At 35.9% G+C, this 17,983-nt stretch overlaps 1 protein-coding gene across 1 annotated transcript in view; it reads left to right on the top strand.

Moving 5' to 3' along the window:
- The window catches only part of LOC150103454 (puratrophin-1-like), a 221,867-nt gene that overhangs the window by 158,825 nt on the left and 45,059 nt on the right, over nt 1-17,983 (top strand). The window contains exon 19 of the mRNA XM_090398483.1: nt 8,493-8,672. Within this exon, the coding sequence (XP_090254609.1) occupies nt 8,493-8,672 (180 nt within the window). The remainder of the gene's footprint in view (nt 1-8,492; nt 8,673-17,983) is intronic.

Genomic DNA, 17,983 nt, shown 5'->3' with positions numbered 1-17,983 from the left:
GCCTTACTATTTTTCTTATTGGCATAAAGTAAAAAGTAACTACTTATTTTACTCATTTTGAACAATGATTGCACTGATTTAACTTAGATTAATTCAAAACTCATGTGAACACCTGCCTGTTGCAGAGTGAATATAGAATTGATAAACCATTATTGGGAGCAATCGGAAGTGAACACAACTTCCTGTTTCTGGTTGCATACCAACCTATGAAACAGGAAAGCAGGGAACCAACTTATGAGTAATCAAAACTGAAAATTCAGTTCGTGAACACAGTACCACCTATTTATAATTTTTATAATACATTTTGCTGTCAATAAATCGCAAATTTTTAAAAACTTAAGAAAAAAGGTGCCGGTACTGCATACCGTTGTGTACCGCCAGAAAAAAAGCACTGCTTTTACCACATAAAAACAGATGGGATAGAAATAATTTGATCATTCACCTAGTTTATGTTTTGCTGTTATAACCAAAAATCTGTGTTCATGCTCTGTGGTAAAGTGAGGGCGACCTCTTAGCAAACCTCTTGAACACATTCCATTGGTTTTAAATGCTGCTCAGAGCCTGGATACAACACTATGTGAGATTCCAAACTCTCTGGCAATATCAGTAATTCTGCAGCCTTGTCTTTGAGACATTACAAGGCATCCAAGTTTGCAACTTTATTCCTTTGAAAAGAGCTTTCTTCAAACACAATTCACTTAGTGTAGCTTTTGCATTTTATCCTGCTTAGTGCTACGATGTACTCCTTTGCACATGATGCAAAAATGTGGATGTGTACCCACTTTTTACTCAAAATTATCAGTTATACAAATTGCCACAAGCTGATTCGTCTGAATTTTCAGTTGTAATCTTCAGAAATAGTCTTTGTCCTTAGGGTTTGGACACCAGTGTAGTAAGATTACCTCTGAAAAACTGAGAAAGTTTAAGGCATCGTTTTTATTTAAGCTTGGTTGGTGAATCAGAGCTGAGCATTTCCTTTATACAATCTTCCTATCAGAAACAGTCTTTTATTTAAGGCTAGTTTTATTCTGGAAGAAATTGATGATGGGCAAGACCAGGCTTGCCCATTACATAAGGTACCAACTCTTTGTACCTTATGCAGTTCTGTTACTCTTTTAAACACATGTTCACTGACCTTTCCACATAATCACAGTATGCAAGTCCACACACAAAAAAAAAATAATAATAAATAAATTCCTAATAGGATGTGGCTCAGATTGGTCTTTAGGAAAGCTTAGAGAAGATGCTACCTTGTGAACGGGATGGAAGGAGACTAGTAAATTTAATGAACAAAAAAGCCTGGACAATTTTTCTAATAAGCCTTTTTCCTTAGTCCCTTCAGCCTTTGTAGATTCTTTTTTCCTTCTTACATCAGAAACTCAATTTTTAAAACAAGATATTTCATTTGATTTTATCTCCTTAGACATTCTAATTAGTTTAGATAGGGAGTGTCCTGTTTTACAAATATTGATTGATACCTTTCATATGGACATCAAATTATCTGAATTCACTATTAATGATGAATTCAGATAATTTCGTTAAATTTGGTTATTATTATTATTATTATTATTATTATTATTATTCAGGCATCCATGGAGTCAAACGACTCATCGTGGGAGGTGCTTCCTAAGAAACACAAAGTCTATCAAGACTCATCGAGGGGAGGACCCTTCTCCTAAGAAACACAAAGTCTATCATACTCATTGACTGTTCTCGCTCTCACCACTCCATCAGGCAATGCATTCCATGGTTCAACCACCCTCCATGCAAAGAAACCACTCCTTACCCTCTTATTTATTATTATTATTATTGTTGTTCTTGGAAACTCCAAGGAGTCGACAGACTCATCGAGGGAGGCCCTAACATCATGTCAAGAACAACTATTCAACATTCACACAGTATCTATCATACCTTGCCTTGAACTCATTCACGGTCGTAGCACCCACAACAGACTCTGGAAGCTTATTCCACTCATTTACCACTCTCCAAGTAAAGAACCTAGCTCTAACACCCTTGTCAACCACGCTCTTGCCCAGCTTCCATGCATGGCCCCTAGTCCTCCCACCACCAGTCATATTTTCAAAAATATCTTCTGGATCAATCTTATAAAAACCCTTCAATAATTTGAATGTCTCAATCATATCACCCCTCCTTCGCCTATCATCCAATTTCTGCAACCCCCAAATCTTCAACCTATTCTCATAAGGTTCATTCCACAGACCTGCTATCATCTTTGTCACTCATCTCTGGACCCTCTCCACTTCCTCCCCATCACAAAGAAACCCTGGTGCCCATAGCTGGGCACAGAAGTCCAGATGGGGTCTTATCAAGGCTCGATACAGAGGAACAACAACTTGTTCGTCTCTGCATGTTAAAGTATTTTTCAGAAGCCAAGTGATTTGGTGAGCTGTTTTAGTTACTTTTGCAATGTGCCCCCTAAACTTCAACTCCCTATCCACCAACACTCCCAAATCCCTGGCCTCATCAATCTCCTGGAGTATGGTTCCACCAATGCGATATACTGCTGCTATTCTTTTCACCCCAAAGTGCATAACCTTACACTTTGCCACATTAAATTGACATCCATTTTTCCTAGCCCAGTCCTCCAAACTATCCAAATCATCCTGTAAAATTTTGACATCCTGTGCACTCACAATTGCTCTACCCAACTTTGCATCATCAGCAAACAGTGAACACTTCCTCTCAGATCCTTTCCAATATCATTGATGAACAAATTGAAAAGCAGTGGTCCAAGAACAGAGCCCTGTGGCACTCCACTAGTCACAAGACGTCTTTTAGACTCCACTCCTGAATAAACCACTCTTTGATATCTCTCCTTCAACCACCCTCTTATCCATCTCACCAACCCTATATCTATACCCATCTGCTCCAGTTTACTGATTAGGGTTCCATGTGGTATCCTATCAAACGCCTTGGCAAGGTCCAGTAGTATCATTGTAAACCCATTACCCCTATCCAGTTCAGCCGTCACTGTGTTATAAAACGTGAGCAAGTTACTGAGGCATGATATACCCTTCACAAAACCATGTTGTCCCCCATACAATATCCCATTTTCATCTATCCAATCCTGTATTCTTTTCTTGACTAATTTCTCTAAGACCTTGACAATGATTCCTGATATGCTAATCGGTCGGTAATTTACAACAGCAGTCTTGGAACCACCTTTATGCAGTGGAACTATTTTCCCCTCTTTCCATCCGCTCGGGACTAACCCAGACCCGAGACTCAAATTAAACAAAATGGTCAAGGGTACTGACAATTCTTTAGCTGCTTCTCGTACAACACGAGCTGGTATACCATCCAATCCCACAGATGTATTGACATTGAGGTTATGCAATAGACTACTCACCTCCACTTCATTAACCACAATTCCCGTATAATCTACTGGTTTATTCATTTTGCAATGTCACCACCTGGATGATATACTTTTGCAAAGTGCTCACTCAGTAACTCAACTATCTCAACTGATTCAGTTACCTCCCTACCATCGGCATTCTTTAAAATCAATCTGCCATGTACATTTTTCCTTTTACTTGCTACATATCTAAAAAACTGTTTAGGATTCTCTTTAGCCTGCATGGCCAATGTTCTTTCGTAATCCTTTTTTGCTTTTCTTACCACACTCGTTACCCTTCTGGCCTGCGCTTTATACCGTTCATGTGCCTGCCGGTCACCCTTCTCCTTAAATTCCCTCCATAGTTGTTTCTTTTTTTGCAACTCAAGCTTAATGGTGTTATTCATCCATTTAACCCCTACTTGATTTATTATTCGGACTCTAGGTATACAGTCAGCCATTGCTTCATGCAAGCACTTCTTAACTACCTCCCATGCACTATCAACTTCTAGTCCTTGCAGTTGTACATGCCATGGCACTGAACCAATCAAACTCCTAAGCTTGTCATACTTTCCAGCCCGATAATTCCACATGTACCCTGTCTTAATTGAAAATTCTACACCTTTAGCGACCTCCCAAGTTAAGACCCTATGATCACTCTCACCGATTGGTGGCAATGTGGTCATATTTGTTACAGCCAAATCCTCTCTGACCCCTAGTATTTTCCATTACATGCTGTCGCAGATAGTTATCCCTTAATAACCGCATAAAATCCAGTTCCTTCCTCCCGTGTGTCCTCTCCTCACTCCAATCAATGCGACCATAGTTGAAATCTCCCATAATAATCACCCTCCTTCCACCAAAGGAAACTCTTGCTCACAGTTTCCTTTCGTAACTTCCAGGGATGACCTCTTGTCATCACTCCCTCCCACTGTCCAACCAAGCAAAAGAACTCCCCAGTGTCAACCCTGTAACCACCTCTCAACAGTCCAAAATTCTCAACCACATCACCTCTCCTTCTATCCACCAAACTCTACAGTCCACATTTCCTCAGCCGATCCTCATAACTATCATTGTACAGTCCTGAAACCATCTTTGTCATCCGTCTTTGTATCCTTTCCACAGTTAATTTATCCCCTTCAAATACTGGGGACCAAATCTGAGAACAATAGTCCAAGTGTGGTCTGATCAGAGACTTATACAATGGAATGATAACTGTTTTATCTCTGCAGGTCAGTGTCCTTCTCATAATTGCAGCAATCCTCTGTGTTACCTTTACCACCTTTGCAATATATCCCCTAAACTTCAGGTTTCCATCAATCAACCCCAGATCTCTTGTCTCCCCTACTTCCTCCAGTATAACTCCTCCCATAGAGTATGTAGTGTCCCATCGATGTTTCCCAAACCTCAAGACCCTACATTTTGCTGCATTAAACTGACACCCCCATTCACCTGCCCATCTATCCAGCTCACTCAAATCCCCTTGCAGGGCTGCCGCATCTGCACTATTACCAATAATCTTTCCCAACTTTGCATCATCTGCAAACATCTGAATATCCCCTTGCAATCCATTGCAATGTCATTGATATAAAGGTGAAACAATATAGGTCCCAGTACTGAGCCCTGTGGGATCCCACTTGTAACCCTCTGCTTCCTTGAAACTGCCCCACCATACACAACTCTCTGATACCTATCGGACAGCCAATCTTGAATTCAGTTGACCAATCTGACATCCAGACCCATGTGCTGCAACTTAAATATCAGCTTATCATGTGGCACCCTGTCAAATGCCTTCGCCAAGTCTAAGAAAATTGCAGTATATGCCTTTCCCTCATCTAATGCTCTTGTAACTTTATCATAAAAGGCTAGCATATTGCTAAAACAAGAGCACCCCTTCACAAATCCATGTTGACTCTCACAGATAACATTACCCTCATCTGCCCAATGCTGTATACGGTCCTTCACTACTTTCTTCAAGATCTTACTAACTACTAATGACACACAAACTGGCCTATAATTAGACACTTCCAGTCTGCTAGCACCCTTATGCATTGGTACTATCTTACCTTCCTTCCATTCCATTCTATGGGCACCTTTCCCACAGCCAGACTTTCATTGAAAAGCCAGGTCAAAGGTACTGTCAGTTCCCTAGCACATTCTCTCAAAACTTGTGGTGAAATAACATCCAGTCACACAGCTTTACTGACATCCAGAGTACTCAGTATTTTAAACACGCTCTCCTCCTGTACCTCTAAACCTCGAACCTGCCCTATCCCTCTAGCATTAAAACTGACTCCTCCAGGATGAAATACTCCAATAAAGTGTTCATTGAACAATTCTACTATGTCCTCTGCATCAGTCACTATTCCCATTTTTATCCCACAATATCATTCTTCCACAGTCATTTCTCCTCCTACTGGCCACATATCTAAAAAATTCCCTAGGATTTTCTTTGGATCTTAGAGCTAATCTCCTCTCATATTCCAGTTTCGTCTTCCTTACCATACTAGTCACTCTTTTGGCCGGTGTCTTATACTCTTCATGCATCTTTTCTTCACCTGTCTCCTTATTATCTCTTCCACAGCCTCTTTTTCGCATGCAATTCCTGTTTAATATTGTTTGTTATCCATTTTACTCCAAATTGTGTCCTCTTGTTCACTGATGATATACAACTTACCATTGCTGCTAACAAATATTCTTTCATAATTTCCCATGCACTAATGATATCCTGGCCTTCCAATTCCTCCCTCCATGAAATTTCCCCAAGTTAGACTATTATAATCACCTGCCTTATAATTCCACATACATTCCCGTCTCTTTGATACTCCTGCATGTCTATTCATTTTCCAAGTCAAAACCATATGGTTACTCTCTCCAACTGGTGGGAGAGATGTTATCTCAGTTATTATCGACTCTTCTGATGCTATAACCAAATCCAAAACTCTTGAACCTCTTGTTCCTTCTATTACATGTTGCCTAAGACATTTGTCCCTCAAGAATTCTAGAAATTCTATTCCCTTATTGCTACATGCATCTTCCTCTCCCCAGTTTATACTACTGTAGTTAAAATCTCCCATAACATTCATTCTTCTTGCACTTGCCAAACTGAACTGTCTAAACATTTCCTGGTCCCCACCCTCTGTACTCCTGGGTCTGTAGCAACACCCCACCAAATATCCTGTCTTGCCCACCTCTACCTCACACCCTATGCTTTCAAAATCATTAGTGTCACTGCCTTCCAAAGTCTCCACTCTTAGAGGACATAGGTCGTCACTTATCATAAGAAGTACTCCACCACCACGCTTTACCTTTCTATCCTGCCGAAAAATGCTGTACCCAGCGACTTCTATTCCTGTTATTATATCCTCTTCTGTCAACCACGTCTCAGTGATCCCAATAATTTTTGGCCAGGCTGATGCTATCTGCGCTACCAATTCCTCTCCCTTATTCCGGATACTCCTGGCATTAGTATATAGCATATAAATGCCGTTGTTTCTATACCCAATGTTTTATGTTTTGATGCTTGTCTTATGCTTCCATGTGACTCTTAGTGAATAATTCCAAACAGCAAAGCAGATATGTCATTTGTAATTGGAATTACAAGTCTTCCTGTGAAAGATTAATTCAGTGCATTAAAGAATCTAATTAACTCTAGGAGTAGAAACCAATAATTGTATTCCATTCCTAGATTTGCTATTTTCTTTAGGAAACTTGGGAGTTTTTTATTCCACAAAATCTTTCCTATACTCTCCTAAAACCAATTTCATCCACTATCCTATCCAAGATTCTTTTTTGGGTTCATTATTCTTGTGGACATTCATATTATGATCAGATAAGATTATTATGGAGAATTAGGATTACATAAGGTGAAAGAGTTGGACTGATTTGGATCTTGTCCATCATGTGATTTCTTCTAAACATACAGGATCTTCAGTGGCCATTTTTAGAACAAACTGAAAATAACCATGCAATCTAGCTGAAATGTTTATCTTTATTAAGCAATTTCATGTAAGTGCCTTGTTCTATTCAATTAATTTATAATTATATGAAGAGATGAACAACAAAACTATATTTGTTGCTCTGAACCAAACAAATCAGGTTTTGTAGAACTCTGAATTCGCTTTTGGAATAAAATACAAGTATTACGTTACAGTTTGTTTCATGAATGAATGATTGATTGATTGATTAAAAAAAACTATCCGTCATTTTAGAAATAAATAATGAAAATTGTTTAATTTGGGGAAGTAGTTGAAAATATACCTTTCGATATTTTTTGAATATCTTTCTTTTTCTAGCAGATAATAAAGTACTCTAATAATTTTTTTTTTTTTTTTTTTTTTTTTTTTTTTTTTTTTTTTTTTTTTTTTTCAAATCATGCAGCTCAAAATTAATGTTAGAGACAGCAATAAACAGAATTCTGTTATGTCACATCCTATTAAAATTGCAATATTATATTACATGTCTTAATATGATGTACTCGCATCGTTTTGAATTGAATTTATTATTCTTTAAGTTAGTTAGACTGAAATATTGATTATTAATAAATTTTTTATCCATGTAAAATAAAACAGTCTCAGTAAAAAAGTTATTAACCATTAAAATGTGCCATAAACTAATGAATTCTTTTATATGTTAATCATTGCAAGCCTTATAAATAACAAATTTTGATTGTTAAGTGAGACTGCATGAATTCAAAAGCCAATCTGAATTAAAAGTAACTACAAAGTAAAGCTTTTAAAAACTAATTAAAACTGAACTGTGTCTGTGTGTGTGTATTATAAATACTTTATCAAATGGCTACGTGAAACAATATTAATTTCAACAAACAATTTGATATTAAAGATCCCAGTCAACAGATTTCAACAAAGTGTTAAGTCAGACATAATACATAATAGTTATTGCCTGTGAACACATAAATTAGACATTGCACTGTTTCAGAATGCGCTTAAATAATGAAAGATCAATTTTTCTTTTTTAATGTGGTAAGGCTGCTTGCACAGGATTAAAACTGGTTTGTTACAGGTTCAATTTAATACAAAAAAAAAAGTTGGGTTACAGGTGTGGTTGTGCTGTGAAATAACTATATTAGCACTAGTGATCATTCATTGATTAAGCATACAAATATGTGGAATTTTAGGTAAATGTCAAAGAGCAGGGTCGCCTTCTTCGTCAGGATGAGTTTCTTGTCTGGCAGGGAAGATCTAGGAAGTCATTACGGCATATATTTCTATTTGAAGATCTCATATTATTCAGTAAAGCCCGAAGAGATCCTGAAAGGAAGGGATGTGATATTTATCAGTATAGACAAAGTATAAAGGTAATATTATTATTATTTGATTCATAATGTTGATCTGTAAGAAACAAAACATCCTTGGAAATGGAATATGTTTTATGTTATCATAATTATTAAATTAAACACATAAGAAATATTATCGAAACATTACAAAACATCTTACTGGAACCAAAGCAAAGAAAGAAAGATCATTAATGTCAGATTGATAATAGACTGACACATGCAACGTACGTGCCATAGCAAGACATTTAGATTTGCAATACACATTAAATTAGTATTGCATTGCTGGCCACAGCCAAGAGTTGTAAACAAGAAATGCCAGCCTCTGAGAAATGTTTACTGACATTTCTGGCACACGTAGGGCTGGATGAGGATTGGCCTTGGAACATCCTATGGAGTGATGAAGGATTTATGGCCAAGTTCTTTTTGAGCAATTTTTTTCGAAGAAATTCATCAAACTGGACTTGTGACCTGCATAGTCACGGCTGTACATTATCAGTACATGATGAGCAATTTTTCATCCTGCAACTGCAGCAAAAAGGATGCCTGAACTGTTGATGCAAGATGATGCACCTCCCTACATAGGACATGAAGTTCAACAATTATTACGTCAACATTTCACATAGGATAGAATAATCAATTGCTCATTTTCTATGAAATGGCCACCCTGCTCACCGGTTTATTTCACATATGAATACATGTGAAACAAACAAATTACAGTTTGAAATTGTCTAGACCTTATACAAAACAAAACCTCCTCCTCCTCTGAATATACCCTTTGCAAGCTCTTTCTACCACAATATTGATGTCGTCATTGCCAAAGCTAATAAAGGTAATGGATACTACAGAGTATAATCATAAACTTAATATCTTACTTAGGATAGATCAACCTATAGTGTGATTAGCAGAGACCCAACTCAAAGGCAAATTAAATAAATTATTGAACCATATTCATTCAAAGGATGGTACCACCATTCAGAAATTGCAGATTCATCATGTTCATCCTTCGCATATGTATAGTCTTTCCAATGTTCATAACAGTTGTCATCTATTACATCCTATAGTTTGATTGTATTAGCTCTTCTGCTAACTATCTTGTCAGATACATTTTTAATCTTCTTCACAACCTCACTGGCCACACTAGCTTTTACATTAAAAAGAATTAGTGTGAAGACAAAAAATTTGGAGAAAGAGCAAAGCTAATAATAAGTACCTCCTGAGTTTATGATGAGAAATGGGCCAGTTTACTAACATCTTGTTCTGATAAGTATGTGCACTAATTCAAATGGAAAGAAGACAAGTGAAATAAAAGTTCCATTGACTTTTATAGTCATATCTTCACATACGTTCATGATGGGTTTTGAAATAGGAAGTGATCACCTTTTAGTTTTGAGTGAGATAAAATATCATACTGAAAAGAAAAATGGATAAGAAAGTTTTAAAAGTCAAGCAGATTTCAGAGGTGGATCATAGACTCAAATATTCAAGAAAAATATAAGTTTGAAAACAAGAATCAAACCTTGGAGACTTAGTGACACAGTTCTGTGCAAGGAGGCAAGTGGTGAAATTGTCTGCAGAAATAGAAAAATGAGAGCTCTGTGGTAGACTCAGGAAGTTAAACGGGCAGTTGTGTAAAAGAAAGTTCTAGTGAGTAAATCAGCATATACTCTGAGAGGAGGTAGAAATGTAAGAAAGTGAAATAATGTGTGAAAACAGCAGAACAAAGTCATGGTGGAAGATAAATATCAGGAAGATGGCAAAATGTTTTGAAAACTATTGGAAAATCTTCGCATTGGAGGAAAGTGTACTCTAAAAGATGAGTCTTGACAGACTTTATGTCTTAGGAAGGACCTCCCTCGATGAGTCTTTTGACTCCTTGGAGGCCTGAATAATAATAATAATAATAATAATAAAAAGCAATCAGAGATGATAAAGGTGACGTGGAAGCTGAAGATGGATATTCTATATGTCTGCAGTAACTACTTTGAAAGAGTTCAAAATGAAATGAGCAGCGAACAGTGATAGAAAATAATCAAGAGGAAATGCAATCAGGAATACATATTAATACTAGAGGCAGAAAAAGCCAGAAATGTGAAAGGCAGCTGGGTTAGATGATATTTGATCAGAAATGCTCAAATAAAACTTTTATGGTGGCTTTATATTGCATAATTGAAAAGTCCTGTTCAGAGGGTTGAATTCCAAATGTTTGGAATAGAGGTCATAGTACCTACCTGTAAAAAAGGAAGATAGAACAATGCGAGGATTACAGAGGAATTTTTCCCTATAGTATTTCTGGTAAGATTTATGCAAGCATACTTGTGAAAAGGCTAAGAATTGTGGAAGGGAAACTTGGAGAAGAACAAGCTGGGTTCAGATCAAATTGAAGTTGTCTGGATCAGATTTTCACTTTATAACAAATAGTTGAGAAATTTTGGGAATATAACAAGGATCTGTACTTAAATTTTTTAGATCTGGAAAAAGCATGTGACAGAGTGTCAAGAGAAAAGTTTTTCGACATGTTATAATTATGTGGTGTAAATGGGACTTTATATGAAGCAATACATAGTATATATTTGAGTTGTAAGTTAGCAGTGAGAATTGAAGGAGGTACAGGAAAGTGATTTGATGTTAAACTGGGTGTGAGACAAGGGTACACGTTATTGCCACTGTTATTCATTATCTATATGGATCACATTATGAAGAAAAGTGTCATTAAACCTGATAACAGAACTGGAGATATTCAAATCTGCTCTTTACTTTATGCAGATGATGTTATATTTTTAAATACATTACAAGTCTACAGGATTCCTCTAAACTAAATTGAATAATTACTGCAACAAATTTGGTATGTAAATATGGGAAGGCATTGAAAATATCATCTGCATCTGAATAGGAATCTATACAACACATAAAACTTTTCAACTATTTAGGCATAAATAGCTGAAATAGTGAAGATGGCAAATTAAATATGGAAGTAGACTACAGAATTAGAAAAGCTGCTGTCAACCGAATAAATTTATAGAAAATTTATATAGAGAAAGAGAAGCAAAAACACTAAACTAGCTATGTAAAAGACATAAGTACATAAAGACAACCTGTTCAAAACAGGTTTAAAGTATGGATCTAAGAGACCTGCTGGATTATAAATAAAATGGAGATCACAGAGTTCTGAGAAAAATTAGGGACATGAACAAATGGTATCAATGTCAAAATCATATTAAAAATGAAGATATTAGGAAGAAAGTTGACATTATTAGCATTCAGGTGTTTCAGCAGAGCTAATTTCAGATAGTGTGGTCTCTTAACCCTTTGCACTTAATGTCTGTGTGTAACAGATTAGTTCTACAGGTCTGATGTCATTTATAAGATGAGAGATTGGTACTGTCTGCTAGCTCGGTTGCCTCATGTCTACATCATGGCCTACAGATCGAATGGCATTTCCCAGATGATGCATGCAAATTCTCTGTAACACATAGGCCATCTGAGAGAGAGAAACAGAGATGGTGTTTTTTTTTATAGTAGCATTTAAAAGTAAGATCTCACTCATCATTCCTACAGAATACTTGGAAGGAAAGAGTTTCATACTAGTCATTCCGAGCAGTGTTTTCCTAGCTTGGTGTGGCTCATGCTTCCTTGGCAGGGATACTGTGTATTCAGATATTCATTGTTTGAATGTCTTTGAATACAAGATGGATAGATTTGAAGATGAAGAAATAGTACAGGATGTAAGCGAAAGCAATTCACAGGATGAATGGACCTGCAATAAATCTGAGGATAATTATTCTGGAGGACCAGATGATGACATGGAACAGAATAAAAATAGCAATAGACAGGTGATAATACCCGGACAGCATGGTCTGAAGTGGATGACAGATTTGACGAACTTCCATTCCTTTTGAATCTCGGATACCAGCCATCGAGAGTGAATCAGCCTGCAACTCCACTGGAATTCTGGCAGTGTTTTTTCTGATTTGATAGACTACATTGTGGAGGAAACCAGTATGTATGGTGGTGATGATAAAGCAAAAAGAAATATGCCTTTTATAAAATGAAGTATTTGGTCATCTTTGGAAGTATTTGAAATCATATCACTAGTGTAGAATTAAAGGCATTTTTGAGTGTGCTACTTAACATGGCCTTAAACCTAAAATCCAGGATTATTTTAGTTCAAACTGTTGGAACATCAGCCTTTTTTCAACAAAGTATTCAATAGAGAGAGGTTTCTTCAGATATTTTGGAACCTTCATGTTGATATATTAGATAATGGTAAACCAGTTGATTCATTTCAAGCAACGCTAGGAGAATAAAAAAATTAATATATTATTTAGAAGAAAAGTTTCAAAAATTTTATATTCCTAACAAGCAGATGCCACTGGATGAAAGCACTGCAGGTTTCAAGGAAGGTGTTTCATTTAGACAATATAACAAGGACAAACCAACTAAGTGGGAAATAAAAGTGTTTGTGTTGGCTGACTCAAGAAATGGGTGCACTTATGCATTGGAACCATACTTCAGTGCACAAAATACAACCAACCTGATAAGATCTGATTTGCCTTTCACAATCAGGATTGTTGTGCACCTGGTGATCAAATATCTTAATTATCCCGGAGGAAGAACAGAAACACGTTTTTACAGACAGGTACTACACCATTCCGCAATTGGCGTTCAAACTATAACTTGGGTATTTAACTGGAACTGTCATGACAACAAAAGGGCTTCCAAAGCAGATGAAACTGAAAAATGTGAAGAAAATGAAGAAAGGTGAAATAATTTCCATGAACACTAGTAAAATGTCAGCGATAGCTTGAAAAGATTAGTTTGTACGCTGAGCACTTACTATGACAACAAAACACAGACAATTACTCGAAGAAACAAAATTGATGGGGATTGACTGTGAAGTTGAAAAACTAGTTGTTTGAGACCACTATGTGGCCTCTTATGCTTTTGAGTGGAAAACCTCAGTGGTGGAGAAAATTATTTTTTTGTTTGCTTAATGTGTCAATTACCAATTCCTTTCATTTGTAACTAACTTTTCCAAATGAGAATATTCGATCAAGAATATTTTGAAACAAATTGCTACTGCAACTTCTGGGTGATTAGAGGAACACAAACGCAAACTCCATGAAGCACATATCTGCTGGTTTGGATAGCATATTAGATAAAAGTAAAGTGGATGGAAAGTTTAATGCACTTTATTCAGAAACTAGAAACTGTGACTGTAGAGTGTGTAGTGATTAAAAATTTGGCAGAAAAACCACCAACTTCTACTGCAAATCTTGTCCTGAAAATGCAATTTTCAGGACAAGTATGGAATATCCCCAGCAATGCATCCTGGGGATATTCCATACTAAAAAAAAAAAAATTCACACAAAATTTTGTTTTGTTTAAATTTTGATTGGATTTTGAATTTGTTTTGATTGGCTGACAGATTACTGTATTTATCTTTATAAGCTAAAAATAAAAACTGTATTTTATTTTTACATTTTGTGTGTTTTCATACCATAAAATATAGAGTCACAACAGACAACAAAGAGAAGTATATGCATTTAGAATGTAAATTCTAAAATTAACAAAGAGTCAGGCAATTTTTAAATGAAATATTTCTATTTCTGGTTTATTGGTGAACTATTCAAGACAGAATGATTTATACATCTGATACGAAGGAAAATGTGACTGTAGTAAGTATACAAAGACGTTTTTCCTTCTTTGATGATGAAACAGTGGCCAAACTGATGGGAATGGACAGTGCAGTGGCAACTTGAGCTAAGCCGTCATTCTCCATTGTCATCCCAGAGATTGCAATCCAGCTGTAAGGCATGCCATTGGTCATAGATATGCGATCTTAGAGGATGCTTTGGGATGCCATCCCCTGTGATGCCGAACGAACACAAAGGGTTAAACAGAATGAGAGATGAAAGGTTTTCCAAACAAGTATTTAATAACAAGAAGAACAAGCTGGATTCAAGCCAAATAGTGGCTGTCAGGATCAGATTTTCACTTTACGACAGATAGTTGAGAAATCGTGGGAATATAACAAAGATCTGTATTTAAGTTTTGTAGAGACCTGCAAAAGGCATATGACAAGGTGCCAAGAGAAAAGCTATTCAAAACGCTACAGTTATATGGTGTCAATGGGGGCATTAATTCAAGCAGTACTTAGTCTTTATGTGAGTTGTAAGTCAGCAGTTAGAATTGAAGGAAGTACAGTAAGGTTTGATGTTAAATCTGGTGCCAGACAAGGATGTATATTATCTCCTCTGTTATTCATTATCTATATGGATCACATTATGAAGGAAAGTGGTATTAAACCTGATATCAAAATTGGAGATGTTAATCTCAGCTCTTTACTTTATGCAGATGCTGTTATACTTTTAAATAAATCCAATACAAGTACAACAAAGAGAAGTATGTGCATTTAGAATGTAAATTCTAAAATTAACAAAGAGTCAGGCAATTTTTAAATGAAATATTTCTATTTCTGGTTTATTGGTGAACTATTTAAGACAGAATGATTTATACATCTGATAGGAATCTGATGCAAGATTCCTTGAGTAAACTGAATAACTGTTGTAATAAATTTGGTATGAAAATCAGCAGTAACAAGACAATGAAAATAGGCAGAAACATTGAAAATATCAACTGCATCATGAATGGAGAACCTACAGAACAAGTAAAACATTTCAGCTACTTGGGCACAATTTTTAGCAAGGATGATAAATTAAATATGGAAATAGACAACAGAATCAACAAAGCCAGTATGGTAGGAAGTCAACTGAATAAATTTATATGGAATAAGAGAGAAATTAGTCAAAACACTAAATTAGCTGTATACAAGACAATATTCAAACCATTTTTAATTTATGGATCTGAGAGCCTGGTTAGAAATAAAACACTTGACCAAAGACTAGACCACAGATATGAAAGTCCTGAGAAAGATTAGAGATGTGAACAAATGGTATCAATGGCAATATCATATTACAAATGAGGATATTAGGAAAGAACTTGACATTGTTAACATTCAGGAATGTGTTAGCAGAGCTAATCTCAGGTGGTATGGTCACTTAAACAGAATGGACGAGGAAAGATTAGCAAAACAAGTGTTTATGCCAGAGTGGCAGGAAAAAAACCCAGAGGAAGACCAAGATATAGGTGGATTGATATAGTAAAAAGTGCCTTAGAAGACAGAAATATACGATCTGATAATGTTGGAGTCTTGAAAAATAACATTGATTTGGAGGAAAATTGTTGATAGGAAGTTAGTATGATGTAATTTCATGTAGTACTATCATAATATTCTGTACACCTCTTACAGATACATTGTCAGGAATTTGATGATGATGATGTATTTAATATCAGATGACAAAAAAAGATTGAGGAAGACCAATCTAGGTGGATTGATGCAGTAAGATCTGACAATATTGGAATGACTAATTTGGAGAAAAATCATCATTAGGAAATTAGTGATAATGTAAACATTTCATTTAGTAATATCATAATCTCTTATCAGGAAATTGAGGATGATGATGTGATAGTAGCTTAGCTAATCACAAATTGCCAAAGATTTGCTTTTGCAATTCTGTGCATGAGTGCACCTTCCAGAGATTTGTCTTTGGAAAATTCCTCAGTCAGCATGGTTTTAATGATTGCACAGTTTGATGCTATTTTTAACCTTCTGACACTTTAGAAAAAAGTTTAGCTTTTCCTTGCATATTATTATTATTATTACGTGACACCTCCAGGAAGTCCAAAGACTCATCGAGGGAGGGCACTTACTCTACAGCTCTCTGTCTTCACCACTCAATCTATCAACTATATACCACCATCTGCCGTCCACCACCACTAGTATTTTCACAGACAATCACACACATTCATGCCCACAGCGGGATTCGAACCCGCAACCTTTTGGCTGAAGAGCAGATATGCTAACCACTCTGCCAACAGCCAGCTGAAATATGCAGAAACAAATGAAATTCTGAAAAAGAACACAGTGACAAACAATACATGAGTAAATTTTGTAAGTTGCTATTATACACAAAGTACTAAACAATTAATAACAAGGAACAATTATTAAAGTATACCTATATATAAATAACTGTGCTTCTTTGAAATATGATACAAAGATTGTATATCTCATGCTTAAATTTCATAAACAACGTGTCAGACACACTTTTTTAAAACTATCATCCATTTCTTTTTTCTCCTTTAAATACATTACTGATTTATGATAATTTTCTTTTTGCCACTGTTTTATATCTGCAATAATGCCATTTTTCAATTCTTCCTTTACTTTAAGATGTATATCACACTGACGTTCTGCTTCTACCAATATCCCTTTCCAAGCAGTCTCTGTAGTTCCATATTCTGGACCTTTCTGTATAAATTCATTCCACTTCCTTGATCAACTTCTTAGGTTTTTGGCATAGATCTTTTCGATATCCCTTCTTTCTTGTATTAGCTGAATTAAATCATTACATGAACGATGGCCATCTTCGATATGTTTTGTGGTTCATTTAAAATTTCCAGGTTCCCAAAAACTATCACTAGTTGCTATGAGCATTGCATCATCACTATGATGTGACATGCTGACTACTTTGTTAAAACACCTACTATAGTACTTTGCTCTTTCCTGCCTGCTAGCTGAATCACATGTCCCTATCTCAGTTATCTCATACACTAATTGGCACAATAAAATATAAAATTCTAATCCAGCACCACTTGGGAAAAAAAATCTCACATTTTAGACTTCCAATACTAATCCCTTTTTGAAATGAATAGAGGCTGATTTTTCCAACAGTCTAATAGTTGTTCTGAGTCTGTAACTTCAAGAAATGTATCAATATTTTCATTCTTTATTATATCAATAAAGACAATTTGCTCAGTTGATGAATAATTATTCATTTTCATGCCCAATGAAATATCCTAATAACTCTACAAAAATTATTCTTTAAGTCAATTTCTTAAATATTTGATTGTAATGCTTTTAGTCCTGTCAGTCGCTTGCACCACTGAAACTTTGTGTAGTTTCAGTGATGCATATGAGAACATCAATCTCCAGTGTATAACGTAATGGTCTCAAATGAAAGGCAGTGAAATGCATCTGCAACATGAAGACATTAAGAAGTATCCAGTGCACATTGGAATTTGAGCTAACAACCTGTTGTTTGAAAAGTGAAAATGTTCACTTTGCATGCATTGCAGAGCAAAAGAAAGTTATTTTGTACTCATTTTGTATTTTGTATTATTTCTGTGTGTAATGATGCACAGTAAATATCATTTATGTGTATACACAAGGTATTTGATTATATTACATTACCTTATCTGATATAAATGGTATC

This window comes from Typopeltis vanoorti, chromosome 9 (assembly GCF_054136105.1).
Source record: "Typopeltis vanoorti isolate ZY-2024b chromosome 9, IOZ_Tvanoo_1.0, whole genome shotgun sequence".
Lineage (NCBI taxonomy): Eukaryota > Metazoa > Arthropoda > Arachnida > Uropygi > Thelyphonidae > Typopeltis > Typopeltis vanoorti.
This window is presented reverse-complemented; position numbering and strand designations above follow the sequence as displayed.